The sequence below is a fragment of the Falco cherrug genome, chromosome 12 (genome assembly GCF_023634085.1).
Source record: "Falco cherrug isolate bFalChe1 chromosome 12, bFalChe1.pri, whole genome shotgun sequence".
NCBI classification, from domain to species: Eukaryota; Metazoa; Chordata; class Aves; order Falconiformes; family Falconidae; genus Falco; species Falco cherrug.
Genome location: NC_073708.1, coordinates 27,028,512 through 27,050,834, shown reverse-complemented (window position 1 = coordinate 27,050,834; position 22,323 = coordinate 27,028,512). Strand labels below are relative to the sequence as shown.

General features: G+C 38.1%; 1 protein-coding gene across 7 annotated transcripts in view; it reads left to right on the top strand.

Moving 5' to 3' along the window:
• LOC102050576 (BEN domain-containing protein 5) overlaps nucleotides 1-22,323 on the top strand; it is a 965,017-nt gene that overhangs the window by 378,867 nt on the left and 563,827 nt on the right. For all 7 annotated transcript variants that reach the window (XM_055724205.1, XM_055724204.1, XM_055724202.1 and 4 more), the window contains one exon: nucleotides 14,668-14,884. In XM_055724205.1, the coding sequence (XP_055580180.1) occupies nucleotides 14,668-14,884 (217 nt within the window). The remainder of the gene's footprint in view (nucleotides 1-14,667; nucleotides 14,885-22,323) is intronic.

Below are 22,323 nucleotides of genomic sequence, written 5' to 3'. Positions count from 1 at the left end.
AGCTAATGTACAAGGCAAAATGAAATTGATGCAAAGTCTTCTACAAACATTTCAAAACATTCTTTAACAGTATGCTAAGTAATAGCTTGATGTAATTTTTTTAATTAAATGAAAGTGTATGAAATTTTCCCTATCATTACAATGAAGATACCTTACTTTTTATCTTACTTCAGTACTGCATGGCTAAATTTCCTAAAATGCTCGCCATAATAGCTAACAAACATTTATGTATGTATATAGCATCTCAGTACGTTCTCGTCCCATTTAAAGACCAGAGGGACAATATTTGATACATGGTATAGCCTGGAAAAGCAACAGATATGAAGTTGTGACTCCTGCTTGAAAGCCTTTATAATATTTAAGGTTATTACAACATACATTTTCAGCATTTGTGTGTTTAACTTGATAGCTGTATAAATTATATGTCAGGTACATTTACAAACAGTGTATTGACAAATGTCCTGTTATTCTTCTGGAAATATACAGTATACAGAGCATTTCGAAGACAACTTGCTTATAAAACTTTTTGTATCACATGTATTGCTTTCTCTTATGTGCACCTGCCATTTTATTTGTCTCAGCATAAACATTACTGCTTCTTGACACTGTTCGGAAGATGTTAAATGCTTTATTTCAATACCTCAGCCTTATTGCAATATAGACTCTTATTTTTAACATGAGTGCCAGGCCTACAAAACCTTACTTGTCTAAAATGGAAGTTAGCATTTGAGCCAAACTTTCATAAATGTGAAATAGAACATGTGAAACTGGGTCACGTGTGAAATAATCATCTGGAAACCTTACCTCAAATAAAATGCCATGATAGTCCTACTGGTTTCTGTGTCGGTTAATGTCTTGTATGCAGAGTGGTCTAACATGCTGGTTGGTAATAATAGCAGTATAAAAGCTTAAAACAAACTGAGGAGCATTACTCCTGCCTACTAATACTTCGTTTGCAAACCAGACAGACAAAGCTGATAGCATTGATAGTATTTTGGTTTACGTAGAGTTTTTGCTGAAGCCCTTTATGTATGACTTGATATTTAAATTACAGATTAGAATTGTTAGTGCTTACCAGTGCAAGAAATATTGAGAAACACAGAAGGCTGTCCCAACATCTCCGGATATTTTCTATATTTCCTTTTCTTAATTTTATCATTAGAGACTGTGACCTAAAACTCTCTTTTAGGGTTTTGTCTGCCCACTTTTTGCTCATCTGAAATCTTGCGGCATCACGCTTCACAGTATTAGGAATATGTGATTATGGGTCTGGGCTAGCAAGTAGTGAAGCATCTGCTTGGATAATCTCATTGATCAGGCTCTGGAAATGCAAACATTTGAACAGTGATTTTAAGAGTAACCTCTCTGGACCTTACAGTGTGTGCCTAGAAATCATTGAAAGCATAGTTTTTGCAGGTGCATACGTATCACTTGGAGCTCAAACTATGTGCTATAAATCTCCATACCTCTTCCCAGAGTTTGCTGAAGATTTGGCTCAGGGAATCTTTGAGGGGGGAGGGGTCCTCTATTGTTTGAACTGGCTAAGTTTCCTGAGAGCACAGAAAAAATACTTTTATTGGCACGACGTTCTGCACTGCATTAGTGATCACCGACTTGTGTGTTGTGAGTCACGTTGCACTTGCAGTTCATACTGTACTCTCACAGTGTACCAGACTCCTTGCTGACCTGTGAGCAGTGTACATTCTCTCGCTGTGTTTTATAACAGTCTGAAGAAGTAAAGTGTCTAGAACTTTGTCATTACCTTTAGCAGCAAAAGAATGTGAAGAGTCTTTCAAGGCTAAATAAAACTTTGCGTAATTTAACAAAATGTATCCTACATTTCCCTTCCTCTCACCATCACGTCTAGTTATATTGCAGAAGAGGGTAAAGGAGGTAATGCTCTTGTAGTCTAAACAAACTCAGCATGGTGAAATGGGACACTACTTTAAAATATGCATAAGGACTGCAGTTGCTCCATTTTGTGACACTGACTGTTCAGGTGGAGGAAAAAAACCAACCAACAAACCACAGACTTTTCCTTAAAATGAATGTTTTTTTAAAGGGCTATCAAGAAAAATGCTGCTGGATCTATTATTGTGAAAAATTGGAGTGGCCTGGTTGATATCACGCATACAGTTTGGAAAAACAAGATTAGTGCAACACATACCATTTTTCATTTTCTCCTGTCTTCAACAGCACCAGCCATTGCAACATCTCATTTTTTTTTAACTTTGTGTTTAGGATGAGAAATCCCATGTGTGTACAATTGCTTCTGGCTGCCTGGTCCCTCTGCTCCTAGCTTTTTCCCTCTGCTTGCATGTTTCCATGTGTACTGTAAATAAGAAGTGACCAGGAGGGCAGGATACTTAGTTTCTTCTTAGATCAATACTACTCTGTGGGTCAGAAACTAGGAATGTTTGAAAAGAGGGGAGGAGGGACCTGTGGTTTATTTCCCCTGTGGACTGAGGCCAACACCTTTGCATTGGGTTCATCTCTATTACCTGGGGAAGAAAGCCTGTGTAGGTTATTTCTGAACTGGTATCAGCTGGCAAAAAGACCACTGTGAATAAGACAGCAAAGAATTTAAGCAATGAGAAAATGTTAGAGGTTTTTTTTTATTTCCCCCCACACTAAAATAAGAATTTTAATGCCTTGGTGGCCATCTATGTGTGTTCTTGAGCCTGGCCTGAGAGGAGTGAGAGATTGAGATCAGCATGTGTCAGAGTTGGGGGGGCTGGGGTGTATGCAAAGCAGGGGCTCTCAGGCTGTGAGCCAGAGTACTGAAGTCCTGTTGCACACTTGCATTCACTGTTGTCTCTCAAGAAAGGTGCTTGCCATATTTTTGATCCCCTTTTAGCTAAGAAACCGGAGACTTTTGCTTCCAGACTTTTCTTTCTTACGCTCCTCTGTGTTTAATATAGCTCTGAGTGCTGTCTCTGAAAGGGATAAATGAAGACACACAAGGCAAGTCTGCACAGCACAATGCAAGTTTAGCCCTGGAAATGCAGTATTGCCATTGCTAACAGCAGGCCACATGCTGGTGTGGGGAATAAATGGGAGACCTAGAGATTCTCCCTGTAGCAGGAGAAATGTAAGCATGCTTGGAGTTACTCTGTGGCGCTCAAGAATAGGAGAATGTTATAAAGTAGGTTTTTAACAGAGGAAGGTGGAAGGAGGGAATATGAAGGAGCTCATAGAGGAGAATGGAGAGTAAAATGTGTGTGTGCAAGATGTGTAGCCTGGGGAAAAAATAAAAAGTTTGCAATGCTGAATTTAAATTATTTGCCCTCACATTGCCGCATCTTGTATGTGTTTTAAAATTATATGCTTTCATGCGAAGAAATCAGGTGGTTCTACATCATAAATCAGTCTTTATAGCAAACAAGGTTTTGGAGGTACCTATCTTAGACCTGCTCTTTTCTGGGAATAAAGATGAGGCACTATCAGAGATTGAGAAGATGGAGCAAATTGATTAATTAAAAAGCAGTAAATCATCAGCCTCACATGATTTATGTATAAAAGAATTCTGAAGAAGCTCAGGAATGAATTAGCTGAACTACTAACAAAGATATGCGCTCTCATTAAAACCAAACTCTGTTCCAGAGGGTTGGCATATATCTGGGGTTTAGCCTATATTTAGACCAGTAAGCATTACATCTGCACCTTGCAAATGGTCGGAACAGGAATTTAAAAGGGAATAATAAAACACCTGGAAGATTGTGATGTGAGAGACTTTAATGAGAATGGCTTCAGCAAAGAAAAATCATGTCTCGCTACTTTGCTTAGAACTGTGTGAATGTGCCCATAAAAAGAAATAGAAACGGCCATACTGGATCAGACCAAAAGTCCCTCTAGCCCAGCACTCTGCCTCTAGCAATGCTGCATAGGGAAGAGAAGAAAATAAAAAGGATAAGATAACTCTGGACTTGATTGACAGCAACAAGGGCCAGGTTTGAATTTAAGGGGGTCAATGCAAATGTGCTGACATCACCCCTTTCCCAGAAACCCGTCCTGAACTTACTAGTGCTCGGGGGGAGAATTTCCCCCACTCACAAAAAGAAATTAGATGGTAAAATAAACAATGTTTTCATAAAAAGGACTAAAGAGTTAAGTCTGACAAGCCAGATGCTCAGAGTAGCAATAACCAGTTCCTGAAGTATAGTTGCAACAATAGTATTTTCATCTAGCAAGGCTAGTGAGTTGTATTCCTCTACTTTCCTTCACAGTTTGATATTAGCAAGTATTGCCAGGTAGCGAAACCAAACTGCAGCTATGCTAACCTGATGTGATACGTTTTTGTTAGTAGCTCTTCACTCCTCCAGCCATACGTTTCCCTGCTAGCCACATATAGTGCTTCTGCTAGCCATGACCCTGGGGCTCTGCAGTCTGTGTTCCTGTTAGCTCCCACACCTCCGCTGACAGGTTTTGTTGTTTCAGCCCTTGGAAGAGTAAGCACAGTGCTGAGAACCAGGCACAGGCTCTCAGTTCATACAAGGGGCTTAAGCATCGTCTGGTACTCACACATCTTGCCAGAGGCTTTAACTCAAGTCTCCTTATTTTTCCTCTTTTTTCTTTTTTTTTTTTTTTTTTTAACCTTGGTGTAACCTTTGTATTTTGGTGCTAAACACTCTTCCTGGACTGGCTCACTTAGTTGACCTAGACTTCCCTACATTTTCTCCATGTGATGAAGTAACTGCCTTTGTAACAGAAATGTCTTTCAAATATATAATTGCAATATGTGCCAAAGGAAGGTGTTTCTGGCTTGCCCACTAGTCTTTTCTGTTTATCTCCCTTCAATTCCATCAGATGCCAAGGTGTACCTTTGCCTTGGGAATTCCTGGGAATGTTTCCTCACCTTTAGGTTTCAGCTACCACGCTTATGAGGCAAACTGCCTGACATAATATATTTTGACTTTTCAAAAGCTTGTGACAAAGTCTGTCACAAGACACTGCTACAAAGGCTAAGTAGTCACATATGGTGACAGTACAAGTATCATCATAGATCAAAAAACGACAAGGAAACAAGAAGGCAGAGGGCTAAGTGATCAGTTTTCATCACAGTAAATAGCTAGCAGCTGCGTTTCTTGAAGTTACCTATCAGGTCACATGCTAAATATATTAATGATCTGGGGAGAGAGGTGAAGGATTAGGTGGTAACACTTACAAGTGACGTAATTATTTAAGGAATTTAAGCCTGTAGCACACTGTCAGAAACTTCTGAGAGATCTAAACAAATTACTCAGATAAAGATGGTTTGGTCCTGATGAATGAGAGGTTAATATGTGGAAGAAACCACACAAAAATCTTATTCTCTAACTGAAGGGAAGAAACCTGAACATTGCTGTTGGCAGTTCCATAACAGAAGCCATTTGCGATGCTGTTATAGTAGAAAAAGTGAACAAGGTGCTAGAAGGCGTAAGAAATGGGACATTAAAAATGAATTACTGAACTCAGTCTTCATTGCATGGAGACAGACGATAGGATAAAGCATAATATTATGGGTAAGTTTGCCCAGCTAACGAAGTCTGATCCATGACGACAATTTCCTGTTTTCTTTTGTCTTTATCCTGCTCATACATCACCTACTATCAGAGGTGCTCTGATCTTTATCAGGAATAATATACATTGAGAAGGCTAGGGCTTTTCAGATCTTACTAAGGGCAGCTCAGTATCAACCAAGCTTCAACTCGAAAAAACCCTCTTTCATATCCATTCTCCTTCCTTTGGTAGTTAGTTAAAATTCACATAAAAATGACATAAATTAACAATCTCAACTTTGTATTTAGACTGTGAAATCATCAATGTTTTAAACATGGATTTCAGAATTCAGATATTACTGAAATGTTTCCTAAAGTTGGGGCTCTTGTGAGACTTACAAATTATTCTTGCATAGAGGAGGAGTCACCTGAGACTAGCCTAAATGAAGTTAACATAGATTTTAAAAATTATTCTTGCAGAAGAACAGGGAGTGGTGGGAATAGATGAACAGATGGGAAAGGGAGAAGAGAAGAGTGAAGAAAAGGCTAATTAGGTAATTGAGGCTAAGAGGCTATTAGAGCTGACCCAGCGGTCTGCCACTAGTGCAGTTCAGGGACTTGAATTTGGGATTGAGGTTGGTCCCTCATTCCCAGGCCAACACGTGCTCCAAACATTGCAAGGACTCAGTTTTATATCCTGTATGATCCTGTAAGTGCGTGTTTTCCAGTCAACATAATCTGGAGGCATTGCATGTCAGATTATCATGGAGACAGAAAATGAAGTAATGAAGTAAAATGCTAAATATGGACACGAAGACACTAAAATACCATGGTAACGGATCAATTGTTTGGTCATATTCTTTGGAATTCTTTTGAACTGGCTATCGGAGAAAAATCTGATTGAAACTAACATATTTTGAAGAGATTCTGATTAGGAATTAACTATTTCTCACAGCCTTTCCTAAAATTTGTCCAGTACACAATTCTCTCAAGCACGTCTTTGTTGTTTTTTTCACAGATAGTAGAGAAGGGGAGGGCCTAAAAGGTTATTTATTCTGTCATTCCATTACCTTGTTTCTGGCCAAGTTGAATCTGGTATTCTTGTGCTGTGCCAGTCTTGTCTCCTAACCTTATCTTCCTTTCTGACCTACTCAGTGATATCCTTTCTTCTGGTTTTATATGCTTATTTTCTCCCCGATGTCAGTATATTCAAACTGTCTCCTGAAGCTCTTTTTGAAGGTCTTTCATAGCCAGAGAGTGGTATGGGTCACAGCTAGGACAAGCATTGTTATGTAGTTTTCAGATTTATATGCTGAGGTGGAGCATCTCTTGTCCTCACCTTTTTCTAGTACAACATTATTCATGCTGATTTAATTCTTTTAAATCACTTCTTTAACAGTATTTGTGGGTACTCTTTCTCAATTGCTTCTAGAAAACCTTGGGTTTCTGTTCTGCGTGTTCCAGACTTTGGAACTGTGGTAGTGCAACATTCTGAGATCATGTTTCTTCCTTCTTTCCTTACCTTACTCAGCACTTCTTATGGCATATTCTCATTTGCCAATACAAGTATTTAAAAAAAAATAAATAAATTGTTTTGACCCTGTGTGCTTGGTTGTTTTTTTTACCCAGTTAGCTGCATTTCAGGACAGAAATGCTGGCTCTTGCATCCTTCTCTTGCATTCATGACATCTTCAGAGGATCACAGTGCATGTATGACTGACTTTTTTCTTTTCTTGTTCTAGTATTTTTGTGGAAAGCCAGCTTTTCTCCCTCTCTTTCTTCTTTCCTTTATAAGCTCTGCATAACGATACTGCTATTGAGGCAATACATGGCTGGAACACCTGTGGTCAGTAGGCAAATCATATTTCAACAGCAGAAAAAATCAGCACCAGTTATTATCCCTGCAGTTTAAAAGAGAGTTTCTGTAGAATAATTGCAGTATTGGAACTGCTGCTTCAGAGGAAAGTCACTGCAGTTTAAGATTTAGCAACTGGACAGAATAAACGAAAAAGAGAGGAGGGAGAATAGCTTTGGCTATAATGGTAGGCAGGAGGGAGAAAAGAAGGTAAATTGACTGTTTGTCCACTGGAGACCCCACTTGTCCTGCTGCTGGCAAAAGATTTTGGATTTCGCTATCAGCTGACAGCTCCTTTAAGACACATTAAAGGGCTTTGTCAAAAGAGGGCACTGTGCCAGATCTGGACCTTTGTGAACACGTTTTACGTTTAGGGGAGATAGGTGAGTGGTGGACAACACTGAAGGAAACCTCCTCCCACAAAACCATATTGAGGTTTGGAGAACCTGAAAGAACACTTTTCTTCATGCTAGGGACACAGTGTTGCCCTGTCTTATATGAAGCTGCTTAAAAAGTAATTCAGTCACTTTAAATTTTTTCTTGCCGTTTTATAATATAGCAAACCCTCCCCTTCTTAATGTTATGCTTATTCTGGTGAACTGAAGGATGATGGTTTCATTTCTGACAGCAGAACTCAGGAACAGGTTTTCAGCATTGCTTTATATTTCATAATCACAGTCTGCTAGTAGGGACCCTTCCATACTGCTTCCGTGCTTCCCACATGGTACACCCTTTCCTCAGCATTTCTTGTCACTTTTAGGAGTAAATGACTTCCACTGATTCCCTCTGGTTTTAGGTAGAATGGTTTCATTATGTTTTTGTTATTGGCATTATTGTAGACCTAGAAGACTGGCCTGTGGGCAAGGACCACATTTCTGTAAGGTGTTCTGCAAACACAGGACAAAGGACATTTCCCACTGCTGTGTTCTCTTTATTGTTCCTTCTCACCACTGAATTTTCCTTGGCAGAACACTGTACTGTATTGAAGGTACACTTTTGTTAAAAACCTTTCTTAGTAAGTTCCCCATGAATGTAGGCAAACGTGTGAAATACAGGGAATTATTCTCATAACATTTGCTCATACAAATCTATTTCTAGGTTTTGGCTTTCAGGTTCTAAAAGAGTGATAATGTGCTTCTATGATATTTTCACTATCTTAGTGTCAGCTGATGGAACTGATTTCTCTGATGTGCAGGTCTCAAAAAAAAAGTATGCCAGGTTAGACTAGCACTGATACAGGTACCCAGTACTGTGTTTATTACAAACATTTAAAATGCAGAAATTCTCCAAAAAAGTTAAATGTTCCTTCTTGCTGGTTAATTATTTAATTAAATCTTATAGGAAAAAGATAGTACAAAATCTCAATGCTTTCCCTTTGAAGTTGTAAAGAACACAGGGTTTACAAGAAATCTTTGTACAGTTCAGTATTATTTGAATTCCCTAGCAATCTTTATAGAGGTTACTTAATCATTCCATTAACATTAACCCTTGAAAGCTGTATGCTTAATATGTAGTTTCCTGATTTTTATGAAAGCCATTGAATTACACAATAGTTTGATTTTTATACTTAAGAAGAAGAAACCAGATATTGGTGGAGGTGGAAAAGCTTGAGGTGTTAAAAATTCTTAAAATATTTGGAGAACATTCTAATACATATTAGGAAGAATAAAAACAGGACTTATCTTGCAGTGTCTGAAACTGAGTTAGCTGTGCCAAACCTCATTCAGTTGTCTGTAAAAAATTTTTAATGCTATCTGACATATTCACTGTCACTCCATGCTCTGTGAATCAGATATAAAATTATGGCAAGAAAAAACCCTACAAACTTATTTTGTCACAAGTAAGCTAGGAATTTTGAAGATGGTCAGTTCCACTTGTCAACAAGAATAAGCAAGAAGAAAAATAATGGCTTAGACTAACAGAGAAACAAGCCAGTAAGGCCTTAAAATTGAAAGGGCTGCCTCTCAGAAGAGGAATTTGCAGTGCATGATTAACATCCTTACATTTTCTCTATAGAGTTTGTTGGTTTTCTTGCAGCTAATAAATAGGGACATCCAGCTTTAAGAATAAAACTTGAACACTCATAAGGAGTAGCTAGATGTAGCATTTTGGGTAGCATCCATAAATACCTGAAGGCAATTTTCCAAAGGAGAGTCAGAATGAGGTTTTGTGTTTCAAACGTCTTTAAAATTTAGGCTTAATTTCCTCTGAGATAGTGACTCAGGCCCACCTCTTTGAATATACACGGGCTTGGAAATTTTTGAAGTTGTTAAGTTGTATGCCTACATCTGCCAATTGATGGCAGTTGAAAATGATCACCACAGTGTGTCACCACAGCTAACACTACATCGCAATCAGATTCGCTTGAGTGTTTCTCTGCAAGTCAGATCACTTTTTCTTTTGGCCATTGATCTTTTACGGCACCTGCAGCTTTTTGTTTTTCTTCCAAAGATCATCATTTTACTTTGAAGTCTACTGACTGTGATATGCAGTATCACTAACCCAATCCTGTAGAGGCAAGGAACTGAATAATTACTTCATGAGTGCCATATTAAAAGCAGTCCAAAGACTGTTTAGGCTGCTCATTAAAGTCGTTGGGAATTTGGCTGGGCAAGAGCTCCCTGCTTTGGTCATGCAACAGGGTGGGGGAAGTGCTCCAAAGATTGTTATTTTCTAATTGTGTTGTGGTACCACAAAAAGATTTGATTACCACACTTATGTGTTTAAAACTCAAAGAACAGATGCCACACAGCAGCACACTCCCACCCCAACCCCCCCAGTGTTTGTTCTCCAAAGTTTTCACTCCCAATTTTCAAAGGGAAATAAGGTAGCAGAGAAGGGAAAAACAAAAAATCAGAACAGATAATAAAGTTTGCCCTTAAAGCCAAAATTATTAGAGTTGAAATTAAAATTATTTTTAAAAAACTAGTATAGTTAGGATGCAATTTTCAAAGCTCAGTTATACCCCTCGCTGCCTGCTGCAGTAGCAGACTAAAATCCTGGGGCCTCTGAAGTTACCAGTTTTTGAGACTGAATGAGGGGTCCATTTTTTTTGTTTGTTTTTTTTTGTTAAACTGACAAATTTGATCTTATTGCATGCTACCAAAACAGAGAGAAGCGTTCTGACTCCAGACTGCAATGTAGCAAATATATAGGAACAGACAAGCACATGTACATTCACACTTGAAGTAAAAAATGTGCTGGGTTGGGAGTGCTACCTTGTCAGATAGGAGGAGAAGACTCTCAGATCCACTGGCTCAAGCCTTTGACTGGCACTGGACAGTGAGTGTTGAAATAGAAATAAAATATGAGTTTCTGTGCTTCTTTCTTCCTTTAACAGAAAGAAGTTTATCTTTAAGACTAGGCAGTCTGAATTTGTTTCAAAATGATTTATAATATCAAGCTTCATTTCTGTAAATACATTTCTAAGAAGAGACTGGAAATCAGTTGCTTGCATGTCATTCTCTGTGGCTGTACTTAGAATTTTGGTAGTTCTCCTTTAAATAACCGTTCAGAAGCACTGAAATCCAGGCAGTTGTGTATCAATTAGCAGGGTGCATTTCTTAGTGTGGGCTGCCTGGAAATGCAAAATGACAAATCTGAGCATTAAGCTTTCTACCATCATTTTGCTTTCCTACCTCTAACTACAAATCAGCTTCATTGTGACTTACAGTGTAAGAAGTTGCTGCATTTCTGCAGATCCATGATAAGATATTTTTCTCTAGTAAGAAATGCAGTTAGACTCTGCATTCTGAATCTGTTCCTGCCAGGCCCTAGATGCATTAGTATTCCACTGGCAGCTGCCTGTAGGTAGGAATATTGTTTTTGTCCATAACCAGAGGGAACAATCAGACTAAGCCGTTCCCCGGCTATAAACCAGCCAAAGTAATTGGGTTTAATTTTAATTTTTGTAATAGCTTTAAATTAATAGGAGCAGCTGCTGCCACAGTGTGTGGGTGTCCTTTTCCAGAAGGCATAGAACAAAAAAGGGAAAGAGTAAACAATAGTGCGTCTAGGACACAAAGGTTAATTCAAGAACTGAGCAATGTCTTTTCGTTATCAAAAACTCAGTTGGTGATATCTAGTACTGTGTCTCTTTTCTTTCTTTTTCTTTCCCTTTTTTTTTTCTTTTTTCTTTAATTCCCTGATAAGATCTCAATCTGATTAGGCTCATGTGTGTAAAGATGTGTTGTTGGTATTTAAACACTAACTCTCTTTCTCTATATGACTCACAAATAGATTAGCAGTGACAAAGTGCTAGAAGAGATAAAAATAGATTAGCAGTGACAGGAGTACTATTATAATTATTTTTGGAAGATATGGTTTGAATTAAGAGTTTGGGCACTTTCTGCCCTGAGAGGGTGAATTTAAACCTGGGAACTGAGGATGGTTTCTGCTGTTGTGTCAGACACCAGATAGTGAAATGTCAATACCAGATGTCCTAGACATCAAGATTAGCCATAATAGCCAAATGCAGCCATAAAGTGATGTGTCAAAGTGGATAATAAAACAGATGCTTAGCTTCTATAATGAAGGGGAAAGGGAATGAAATATCAAAAGTGCCTTTAATACATTAACAAAGTTGTCTTCAACTTGTTTAAAAGTAGAAAGTTATTGAACCAAGGAGAACTATGTGTCATTTAAACATTAAGTATCAGCAGATGAATTCCAATTAGCATTAGCCATTCTAAAATCCTGATTTTCCTCCTATTGGTCTCACTTTACATGATTTTTTTATAGCATAAAGTGAGGCTTTTCCTTTATTATTTCTCCCATGCTAATTTGGAAACAAATAAAGTTCAACAACTCAGCAACATACTGTTTAAACTTGCATTACAGTTTGAGGACTGGGAGCTAGAATACATTTACCCACTGCCATATCATCTGCTTGATTTGAGATCAAATGAGGGATGTCCTATAGCACTCCAGAGTAAGGGCGAATGATAGAAATATGTTAAGATACTGAAGAAACCTATTAGGTTAGGGTACTGCGTGCAGACGGCTGGTGGCATTTTTCCCTTACTGATACTTTTAAAAAAAGTTAAAAGAATTGTTTTTCTGTCCTTCATATTTGTGGCTTACAAATAATTTTCAGATCTTAGTGATAAACAAGTGTCTTATTTAACCAAAAATCACAGGATCATAAAATCATTCAGTTTGGAAAAGATCTTTAAGACCATCAAGTCCAACCATTAAGCTGGCACTGCCAAGTCCACCACTAAACCATGTCCCTGAGCGCCACATCTACACGGCTTTTAAATTCCTCCAGGGATGGTGACCCCACCACTTCCCTGGGCAGCCTGTTCCAATGCTTGACAACCCTTTTGGTGAAGAAATTTTTCCTAAAATCCAATGCAAACCTCCCCTGGCACAGCCTGAGTCCATTTCTTCTTGTCTTATTGCTTGTTACTTGGGAGAAGAGACCGACATCCACCTTACTACAGCCTCCTGTCAGGCAGAGAGCAATAAGGTCCTTCTGAGCCTCCTTTTCTCCAGGCTAAACAGCCCCAGTTCCCTCAGCTGCTCCTCTAAGACTTGTTCTCCAGACCTTTCATGAGCTTTGTTGCCCTTTTCTGGACACGCTTCAGCACCTTTATGTCTTTCTTGTAGCAAGGGACCCAAAACTGAGCACAGGTGTTCGAGGTGCAGCCTCACCTGTGCTGAGTACAGGGGCATGAGCACTTCCCTACTCCTGCTGGGCACACTATTTCTGATGCAAGCCAGGAAGCTGTTGGCCTTCTTGGCCACCTGGGCACACTGCTGGCTCATGTGATACTGAAGTACATTCTTGAAGCCTTGAACATTCAAGAACCAGGGCAATAAAAGGGGCAAATAAATTCTTATTTCAAGTCTAATTAACTGCATCACTGGCTCTTTATTGTACTTTTTAAAGAACATCTCAATTCCTTTCTGTTTCTCTTTGTAGATCCTGAGTCTTGCTGATCACACTCCTTAACTGCTGCTAATTGGCTAGCATGTACTTTTGCATAATGAGAAGGTTTTGTTCTCTATTTCATATCAGTAATGAAAGGCCAAAACTGATACTCTGCAGTAGACCAGCTTCTCGGAACTATTACAAAGAGGCATATTACTACTGCTATGTCTGTAAATCTTATTATGTTTTCCCTCACCATCAGCCTAGTTTAGCTGAGATTTGCTCCAATCATTAGATGAGACCTGTTTATAATGTTGCATAATTGAATAAGTTAGAGTCTGCAGAACCATAGTGTTTTGTTGCCAAACGTGACTGGTAAATTAGTTACATCAAATTACAAGTGCATGGCATGACTAGAGAATCTCCTATATAAATAAGGCTAGAAAATCGATCTACAAAATCAAGAAGGGGTACAAACAGAAATATTGAACATCTCTAGTCACAGAACAAGTTTTTGACCCGCCTCTGAAGTATTACTAATTTCTGTTGAGAAATAACAGAATAATTGAAGTTGAGTGAAAGATGGCAGGCAGACATTTGTTATTCCTTGAACAGATACCAGCTTGATAGCAATGACATAAATGTCTTTATTATAATTATTTACCATCATGTATATTCATTTTTATCTTGTCAGATAAGCCAGAACTCTCAAGGAGGGCAGCAATCCAATTTGGAACAAGACCAAATACCCTTTTCTGGTTTGCTTTCTAATTTAGAAATAGGTTATTTTCCATACCTGAGGCTTTTTGTTTGAGTTTTGGGGGGTTGTTTTTTCATCTCAGGAATTTATCTGTTCCTCCGTTCATTGGCTGGGTGTTGATATATCCCCCCAACTATTAAGGATAAAAATAAAAAGACGTCCTGAATTTCAGTAACTGTTCTATTGGTTTTGCCTTATACTGACATTCCTTCGTTAATTATGCCTCATCTCTGTGCTGGTGAATTAGACCTGTCTCAAAGGATCTAGCCACACTCCAGCCAGAATTTTGGCTGAAACCTGTGTGGTAGTATGAGGTTGTACCAGCTTGGTAGTGAAGTAGGGGACAGTTTAACTTCCTGTGCATCCTTTTCACTTCACGGGAGTGGTTTCTCTGGTTACATGATGCTCTCTCCAGCTTTGGTGGCTCTGCCAGCTTGGGCACAAGGAGCAAGCTGCAGTCCCTGTGGTGACTGTTGCACCAGCACAGTAGCTGTGCCATGCATAGGCCCAGGCGCAGGGACTGTCTGCATGAGTGCTGCGGAATGCAGGCTCTGGGATCTGCTCACCAGCTCCTCAGTTGTTCAAGCTGTTTCACTTCATTTGTTTTAGAGGAAACTTGAATCTTACATAGCCTTTTTGTGCAGATTTATGTCAATGAATGTATATGCCAACGTATATATTTGTTGCTTTTGTCTTTTAGGCAAAGAATACCTTCTAAAAATGTGTATTACTATCGCTGCCCAGACCACAGGAGAAACTATGTCATGTCATTTGCTTTTTGCTTTGACCGAGAGGATGACACTTATCAATTTGCTTACTGCTACCCCTACACCTATACTCGCCTTCAGCACTATCTTGACAGCCTACAAAGGAGGAACATGGACTACTTTTGCAGAGAATCGCTAGGTCTCAGCGTGGTAAGTAATAGGCATGCTTGCCAACTAGCAGGCTTCATTATGAATGGCTACCCTTAAATGCTTATAAAGTATATAATTCATCATCCCTGCTAAAGTACACACATGCACATATTTGTTTTACTGCTATCAATGACACATGAGGTAGTGTACCTGCATGGTGAAATATAGACAAATGCTAATTTAATGTCACATAAAATATTTCCTTTGCGATGTGCAAGGCAATGCTAAATTCGCATGTATGATCAGTTCACCTCTAATGACATTAAAAGATGAAACTGAAACAGCTTTATTGAAGAAATGTGATTTTTAGAATACTCTGTCCGTTTGTTTTTTTGGAAGAGCTTTGCTGTTCAGAAGGAAATATGTATCTTTGGAACTAGAGTATAGCTTTTCTTGGTAAATAATGCAAAACATACACAAACTACCTATTTTATTTACTCTTGAAGAATGGCTGCTTTGGTGATTTAAAATTAAAAGATGTTTGGTAGTCTCAGTATAGATCCTCGTGGCCACATGAAAATGAAATGTGACAGTTCTGGTGCAGAAGGGAGGGTTAATGGTAAGTCTGAAGTTCTGCTCACTTTGCTATAACCTTTCTCTGAAATGTTGCCTGTCCTGAAGATTTGGAAAGTATGACTCAGCCACTCCCATATTGACTCAGAAATCAAATTAAAAAATAATAACTGAAATCTTGTGGTTTATGGTTTTGTTGGGTTTTTTTGTTTGTTTCTTTTGTTTTCCTTTTGCATTCTCAGACTTCATAGTGCACTTGTTTGACATTCTTAATCTTTTCTCCGAGATTTGACGAGACCTAAACCTGCAGTGTGTGTGTGTCAGAAGAAGAAAGCTGTGATTCCTATGAAGGCTGATAATCCCAGCAGCTGGGGCTTTAAAATGAATCCCAACATATATTGTGAAAATCAGAATCAAATCATAGCCTGCACTGGAATAAATAAAAGGCTTCCAGCATTAGAGCAGGCCATTGATATCCCTATGGTGGCATAAAACTTGGAGGAAAAAAGTAACTTTTAGAGAAGAGGCAAAACAGAATTAACAAAAGAAAGAGTTTTTTTAACTCTTTTGTCAGTTGAGTTCTTGGTCTAAAAATGACTGTTGCATATCCCTGAACTGGAATTAGTTAGTAACCATTCCAATCAGGGGGACAAGCACTTATAAGGGAGAGGGGTATTAAAAAAATAGGAAAGTAAAATCTTCAGAGATTGGGAGGAAAGAGTGCTATCATCTTGCTTTGTGTAGGGTTTCAATTATTAATCTTAGAGGACAGAGCTGTCATTAATTCTGTAATGAAACTGAATTTGTTTCCTTTCACTCTGAAAATAGTGTATAAACAGTCACATTTGCATATTCATCAAAACCCTGATCTGACTGATTAAAACACTGAGATAGAAGGATTTGTCTTTTATCTGCATTTTGACAGACAGAGCTATACTCTTAAATCTTGTTAACATTGTGTTACCAGTAGTTGTTAAGTATTATTTTTCATATTTTAGCAAACTAAACAAACAGATGCTATTCAAAATGTGGCAGGAAATGTGCTATGTGTAAGTCCTGATTTTATATCTATATGTACACACACAGTATGTTTTGCAGAAATTGATATGGTAACATTTTGCAGCTCACCATGCTGATCTGTATAAAAAGCTTGTGAATCAGGCTCATGCTGTAATCTTTGTAAGTAACATTACAATCTCAGAGCATTTCTGGCTCTTCTCCACACACAACTGTCCTAGAACAGCTTGGTAATTTAATGTCTTTGCTGAGCTTGAATAGACAATTTCCATAAGTTCTCTGCAAGTTAAATATTTTAACATAGAGCTTTGTTACTATCATGCATCTTTAAATGGTGAAAAACAGGATCCTTCAGTCTTCAGTGCACAGTGCTTCATCAAAGCAGAAGCCGGCTGTACTTTAGAGAATTGCGTGCCATATAGGATAGATTTAGAGCTAAGAAAGCGAGCTCTGTCCCTGGTCTGGCCCCTTATGTAAGATAAGAGGAATCAGACTGGCATAAAGAGGCCCTTAGAAACACTATTCCTGGTGAAGGGACAATACCCCTGGTAGCACCCGGTGAAAGGCAACTTAAAGATGCTTTCTGAGGACAAGCTGAAGTCTTCGTGCTGGGCACGGGGCTGAAGCAGGGTAGCATGTTAGGGGAAGGCCACGGCATCTCTGATGAACTGTCATGTAGCCACCAATACCCTCTGGTTCATTCCTGAGGAATTTTACAGTTCCCTGCAGCAGTTTGTAGGTTAGAGAATGGTTTGAAGCAATTTCATCTCTCCTGGATGATGAAGTTTTGAACTGTGCCTCTTGGAGACAACAGAATCTCACCACAGATCTTTGGGTTTGTTTGGTTTTTTTTTAATTTTTCTTTCTCATGGAACAGTAAAATGCAAGTCACAAGAAACCATGCTTAGATGATTACTCCTGAAGGCTTTCTGAGTGCACATTTTGTGGCAGGTAGTATTTTCAAGGCAATCTAATTTCTAATCTAATTTTATATTTTCTCTAAAGAAAGTACTATGCCTCCATTAACTCCTTAAATACTTTCAGTAATTCTATGAAAACTGAAAGTGAAATATCAGTATGGGACATGTAATTGTCATTAGGATGTAGAATGGGGAAGTGGTTCAGAGCCAAATGGCGAAGATTCCCATTGCCAGTGTCAATGGATAACTTAGCGGTTCTATTTTTGACCTTTTAATGTTTATGTTCTTTACTTCAGAGAGCTATCCCACATTCTAGATGTGCCAAATGGTCTTGAAAATAGTCTCTCCTGCAAGCTAGCTGTGATGGTCACCCAGGTGTCATTTAAACTGCCATTTTCATTCTGCCATTGTTGGCCTTAGGTAACTTCAGACTTTCTACAGTTTTTCCAAACAGATCATAAGTTCAAAATCAGTAAGCATTTTTTTTTTAAATGGTGAAATTAGTTTTTTTACATATTATTAATGTTTCTCTCATCTTGGCATATATTATGCAAATATTCACAGCATAATATAATTAAAAATATTTTTTGTATTTCTGTGAAAATATAAGCACAGGCTCAATTTACAGTTACACTATTTTATGGTATTTATACAGTCTCATATGAAGTAACAGTTATGTGTACCATTATAGCTAGTAATTCAGAGTTGGCAAAAATTTGGGTGTGTTGTTTTTTGTAGCTGGTGGTCTAAGTTAGCTGTGCTTACCTGAAGTGTGCAGACAATTGCTGAGATTGGTACCTCTGCTAATATTCAACTATCATATATAATAAATTAAATGAGTTTTGGTGAGCCTGGCTCAACTCCTGCAGCCCACTTTACAAATCACCACTGGCTTAGCAATATTTTCATTAATCACTCAAAAAAGAACCAAGATTAATTGGCGACAGATATGTCCTTTCACCTCATTAGGCAATGGTGTTCCAGATTACACTTCAGGAGAATTGCAACTGCACATTCAAACCACAAGCCTCAAAGGAACTTCCACAGTACACAGAGACTGGAATATGGAATTGTGTTCAATTAAATATTAAACATACATATTTTAAAACAAGAAGGCAATATGTCTAATGTAGAGCTCTGTAAGTGAGCCAATCTCTTAAGTCAGACATGAGATACTGAGTGAAACAGATTGGAACACAAGGTACTTCATTTTGACTCCACACCACTTTGGTGTGTGCTTTTAATTTACATAAGTTACTCCCAATTTATGCTGGTATCGGAGAGATCAGAATGAGGCCCTAAGACTGTGAAACTGCACACCAGATGTCACATTGCTGGTTCATTGATCAAATATCCCTTATTTGCCATCTAAATGACTGGGTACCCCAGTAAAAATAGTTGATCAGTTCTACTGATATCCACTGATCCATTTTTGACTGCTCAGTTATGACTCTTAAAGCATGAAACAAAGAAAATAGACAATTTTTCTAAGGTTAGATTTCCCATTTCTGTGTTCAGTGTTAGGTTACATAATACAGTTCTGTAAAAGTATACTGTTCGTCTTCAAAAAAAAAAAAGTTACAGGCTTCAGTATGATGTGTCATACCTTTGAAATCATGTTGGTATCAGATACTTTCCAATGGATCTGACTGGAACTAGCTTGAAATATCGTCTAAATGCAATTTGTGGCAATTCACTTGGTCTGAAAAAGGCCACAGAATTAATGCTTAAGAAAAGTCAAACCAACTTCTCATTTCTCTAGAATGTAAAAGTGCACCTACATACATGTTCAGAGCACATTCTGTTTATTCAGCGTTATATCTATTTACTCACATAGTGCTGCTGTTCCCGTAACATTCATAATACGGATGTCATCCCAAAAGTGTGCGTGAGATTTTAAATGCTCCTACAGTTATTTTCTCAGCTGGGTTGGATAGCAGCAGAAGTAGAGTTGGACCTGAAAATAACACCACCGACAGTTCTTTCTGAAATAAAATATGATTTATAGTATATAATAGCACAGTGTGCTATGATGGAAATGATATAAATAACATGAAAAATAATAGGCAATTATTCTATACCATCAGTTCTAAGGATAATTTCTTTGTTAGAATTTAAAGGAAGTTCTGGGGGACAAACTGTCTTATGGGAATCATGGACTAGGAAAGATAGGCAAAACTATGTTACTATTGAAAGTTACCATCTGTCTGTAGAATATATACAACTGTTCATGGTAAAAACTAGAAATACTTTGGTTTGTTGGCAGCAATATATAGTTTTAGAAAAAATAAACTCAATAAAACTATCATTTATACTTGATATTGTGCAAGGTTACTAAATGTATAAGCTGGTTATTTCTTAAATTCCAGAAAGAGCACTGGTTCATATAGTTCAATAATTTCTAGAAAATTTGCATAGATTGTGTTTATCTGAGTAAAAAGTCTTAAATTGGGAAGGATTTAAAACTTAAGTGATTTTTTTCTTTTATTTTATGACTACCCTTGTCTTTTTAAAAACGGTTAAGAAAAAAAAAAACCAAAAGCCAAAACAACTTGGAACTTCACAAAAAAGAAGATTTGAGCATAAAGAAACAACCTGCAGAAAAAAAATTATGATCTACTTTATTAAGAAGAAAACCTCTTGAAAGGGATGACAGTAAATGAATTGTATGTGGTGGTGGTAGTCTGTACAGTTTTCATGCATAGGTCCCAAGCTGCATATTTTCATTCTATAGCCACATGTGGAAACTGTTGGAAAGTCAGTGACCTTTCAGAAGTTTTCATTAGACTCTCTGTAGCAGGTTGGCCTTTTGCTTCATGGGTCTTTCCACTTCCATGTCAGGCTCTTCATCTCACCTTTACTCCACACTTGTCCCTCATCTGACTCACCCTTTCTTTACCTCAAATTTAACTTTCTCTTTTCTTTCCATTCAGTTTATGCTTTCCTAAGCTAACTACAAGAAAGAAGTTGTGGCATTTGTTTGCTGCTCTTGTGTTGCTTATTTTGCTTTGCTTTTTCTCATTCATTCTCCTTATCTCTTTGAATCTGGAAGGGAAAATCCAAGATAGCTGTTAGGTCTTTTAAATACCAGGACAGTGCAAGGCAGTCATGTTCTCTTCTCTGCCCTCAGTATCCTTATCTCAGTGCCACTTCATGTAACATCATGTTCAGGTCTATGGCCCATCTTCCTCGTCTGTATGTGTTTTGTGCTCCCTGTTTGCTCCATCCCCTAATATATACACCTGCATTTCCAGAGAAGCTAACGTAATATGTGTTTTTTTCAGTCTTCAACCTGGAGAGGAAACATCAATGATCCTTGTTAGTTTATCTACTTCTATATTCACATTATATATGAATTATATATTCATAGATATATTCATAGTATATCTATGAGAATCCAAGTTAGTTGTCCTAACTTACCTGAGTTAACATCCAAGTGCAGAAAGGCATTTCAGGCTCTGAATCCTCGTTTCGTGGCAAATTGCAGATAAGAGGCAGATTTTACTCATTCCTGTCCTCAGCACTTTCTGCTGCTTGGTTTTGAGCCATACAGCACAGTGTGATAGCTGTAATCCCAATAGGAAACAAACTGGGTTTGTCCACACAGTCAGTTCAACCCCCAGATCTGGGCAGCTGCCTTTAGTTACTGCATCCGAAGCTTTTGGGGACAGGGAGCATCTATTTCACTTTCTGTGTTTACTGCCTTGCTCACTAGAACTCCTTTTTTGTTTGGTGCTTGGGAAATAACATAGTACAAACAATTATCATTCCATCAAAAAACCAAGTCTAAGGTCCTGTATATGCACCAGTGTAAAGCTTTTTATGGTTTTAAAATTTACCCAGTTGCCCTGAAGGACATGTAAGTATTTTGAAGATAAGTATTGCCCTCAGAAACCTGTGAAAACCCTGGAATACGTTCATTCTTCTTTCACTTCCCTTTACAGATATTTGTTTTCCCTGTTTTGTAGCACAGCATTAAGCAATAATTACCATGTTGATAGTGATGCTGAATGTATTTGCATGTAGGGGAAATCGTGCTATGTGGAGCTATTAGCTACATTTGCCCCGTAGCGCTTTACTGCATTGACTCTGCTGGGATTTTGACTATGTTTGAGTTGGTTTCTATTTAGATCTCCTGAGTGGTGACTGTGTAATGCATCTGTGGGGCTGGAGTTGCAATATAATCTGTATTATCTGACTGTAGACCCAAAAGATGCTTAGCCTGGCCCACATTACTTGTAGGGCTGAGACCTTGGGGTTGAAGGTTTATCTAACAATTTTAAAGTCTGCTCAGTCCAAGGGATTTGGATTTATGCCTTTTAATTTAACCAAAGAAAGAACTATTTATTGATTTAGCTTTATACTAGCTATATAATGTAAGTATAATGTATTAAAATCTCTAAATACCTTAGGCAAAATCTTGTTCATATGATTTGTGTAAACCGAGCATTGTGGCTGTGATCCAGCAAAACACTTAAGCATAGATTTAAACTTAAGCATGTTAAATAGTCCTGTTGAAGTAACTGGCACAGTTCATGGCATCAAGTTAAATGTGTGTAAAAAATATCTTTAATTTCCAAGGTCACAACAATCATGCGGCAGGATCAAGGCCTGGTGCCCTAATATTTTGTCGTTATCTTGTACTACCACTATAAAACATGACTACAGGAAAAAAAATAACAACAATAAAAATATCCTAGATTTTTTGCCCAGATTCTCAGTGTCTCCAGCCAAACTTATGTGTAAAGTAAAGAGGAGTGATGTTGTTTTCAGTCTCACATGAATGTAAATGGATCTGGCTATTGGTTGACTTGTATTTCAGTTCTTTTTAAATATTTGTTTTAATAAGCTCCCAGGGGCTTGCTTGTCTAGCATTTCACCTTTGCTTACAGTACACTGACACCACTGAAGCTGAGAGCTAATTTAGAGGTCTGGTTTTAGGAAGTGGAAAGAATTTACTTGCCAGTCATTGGTAGCCAATGGATTTGG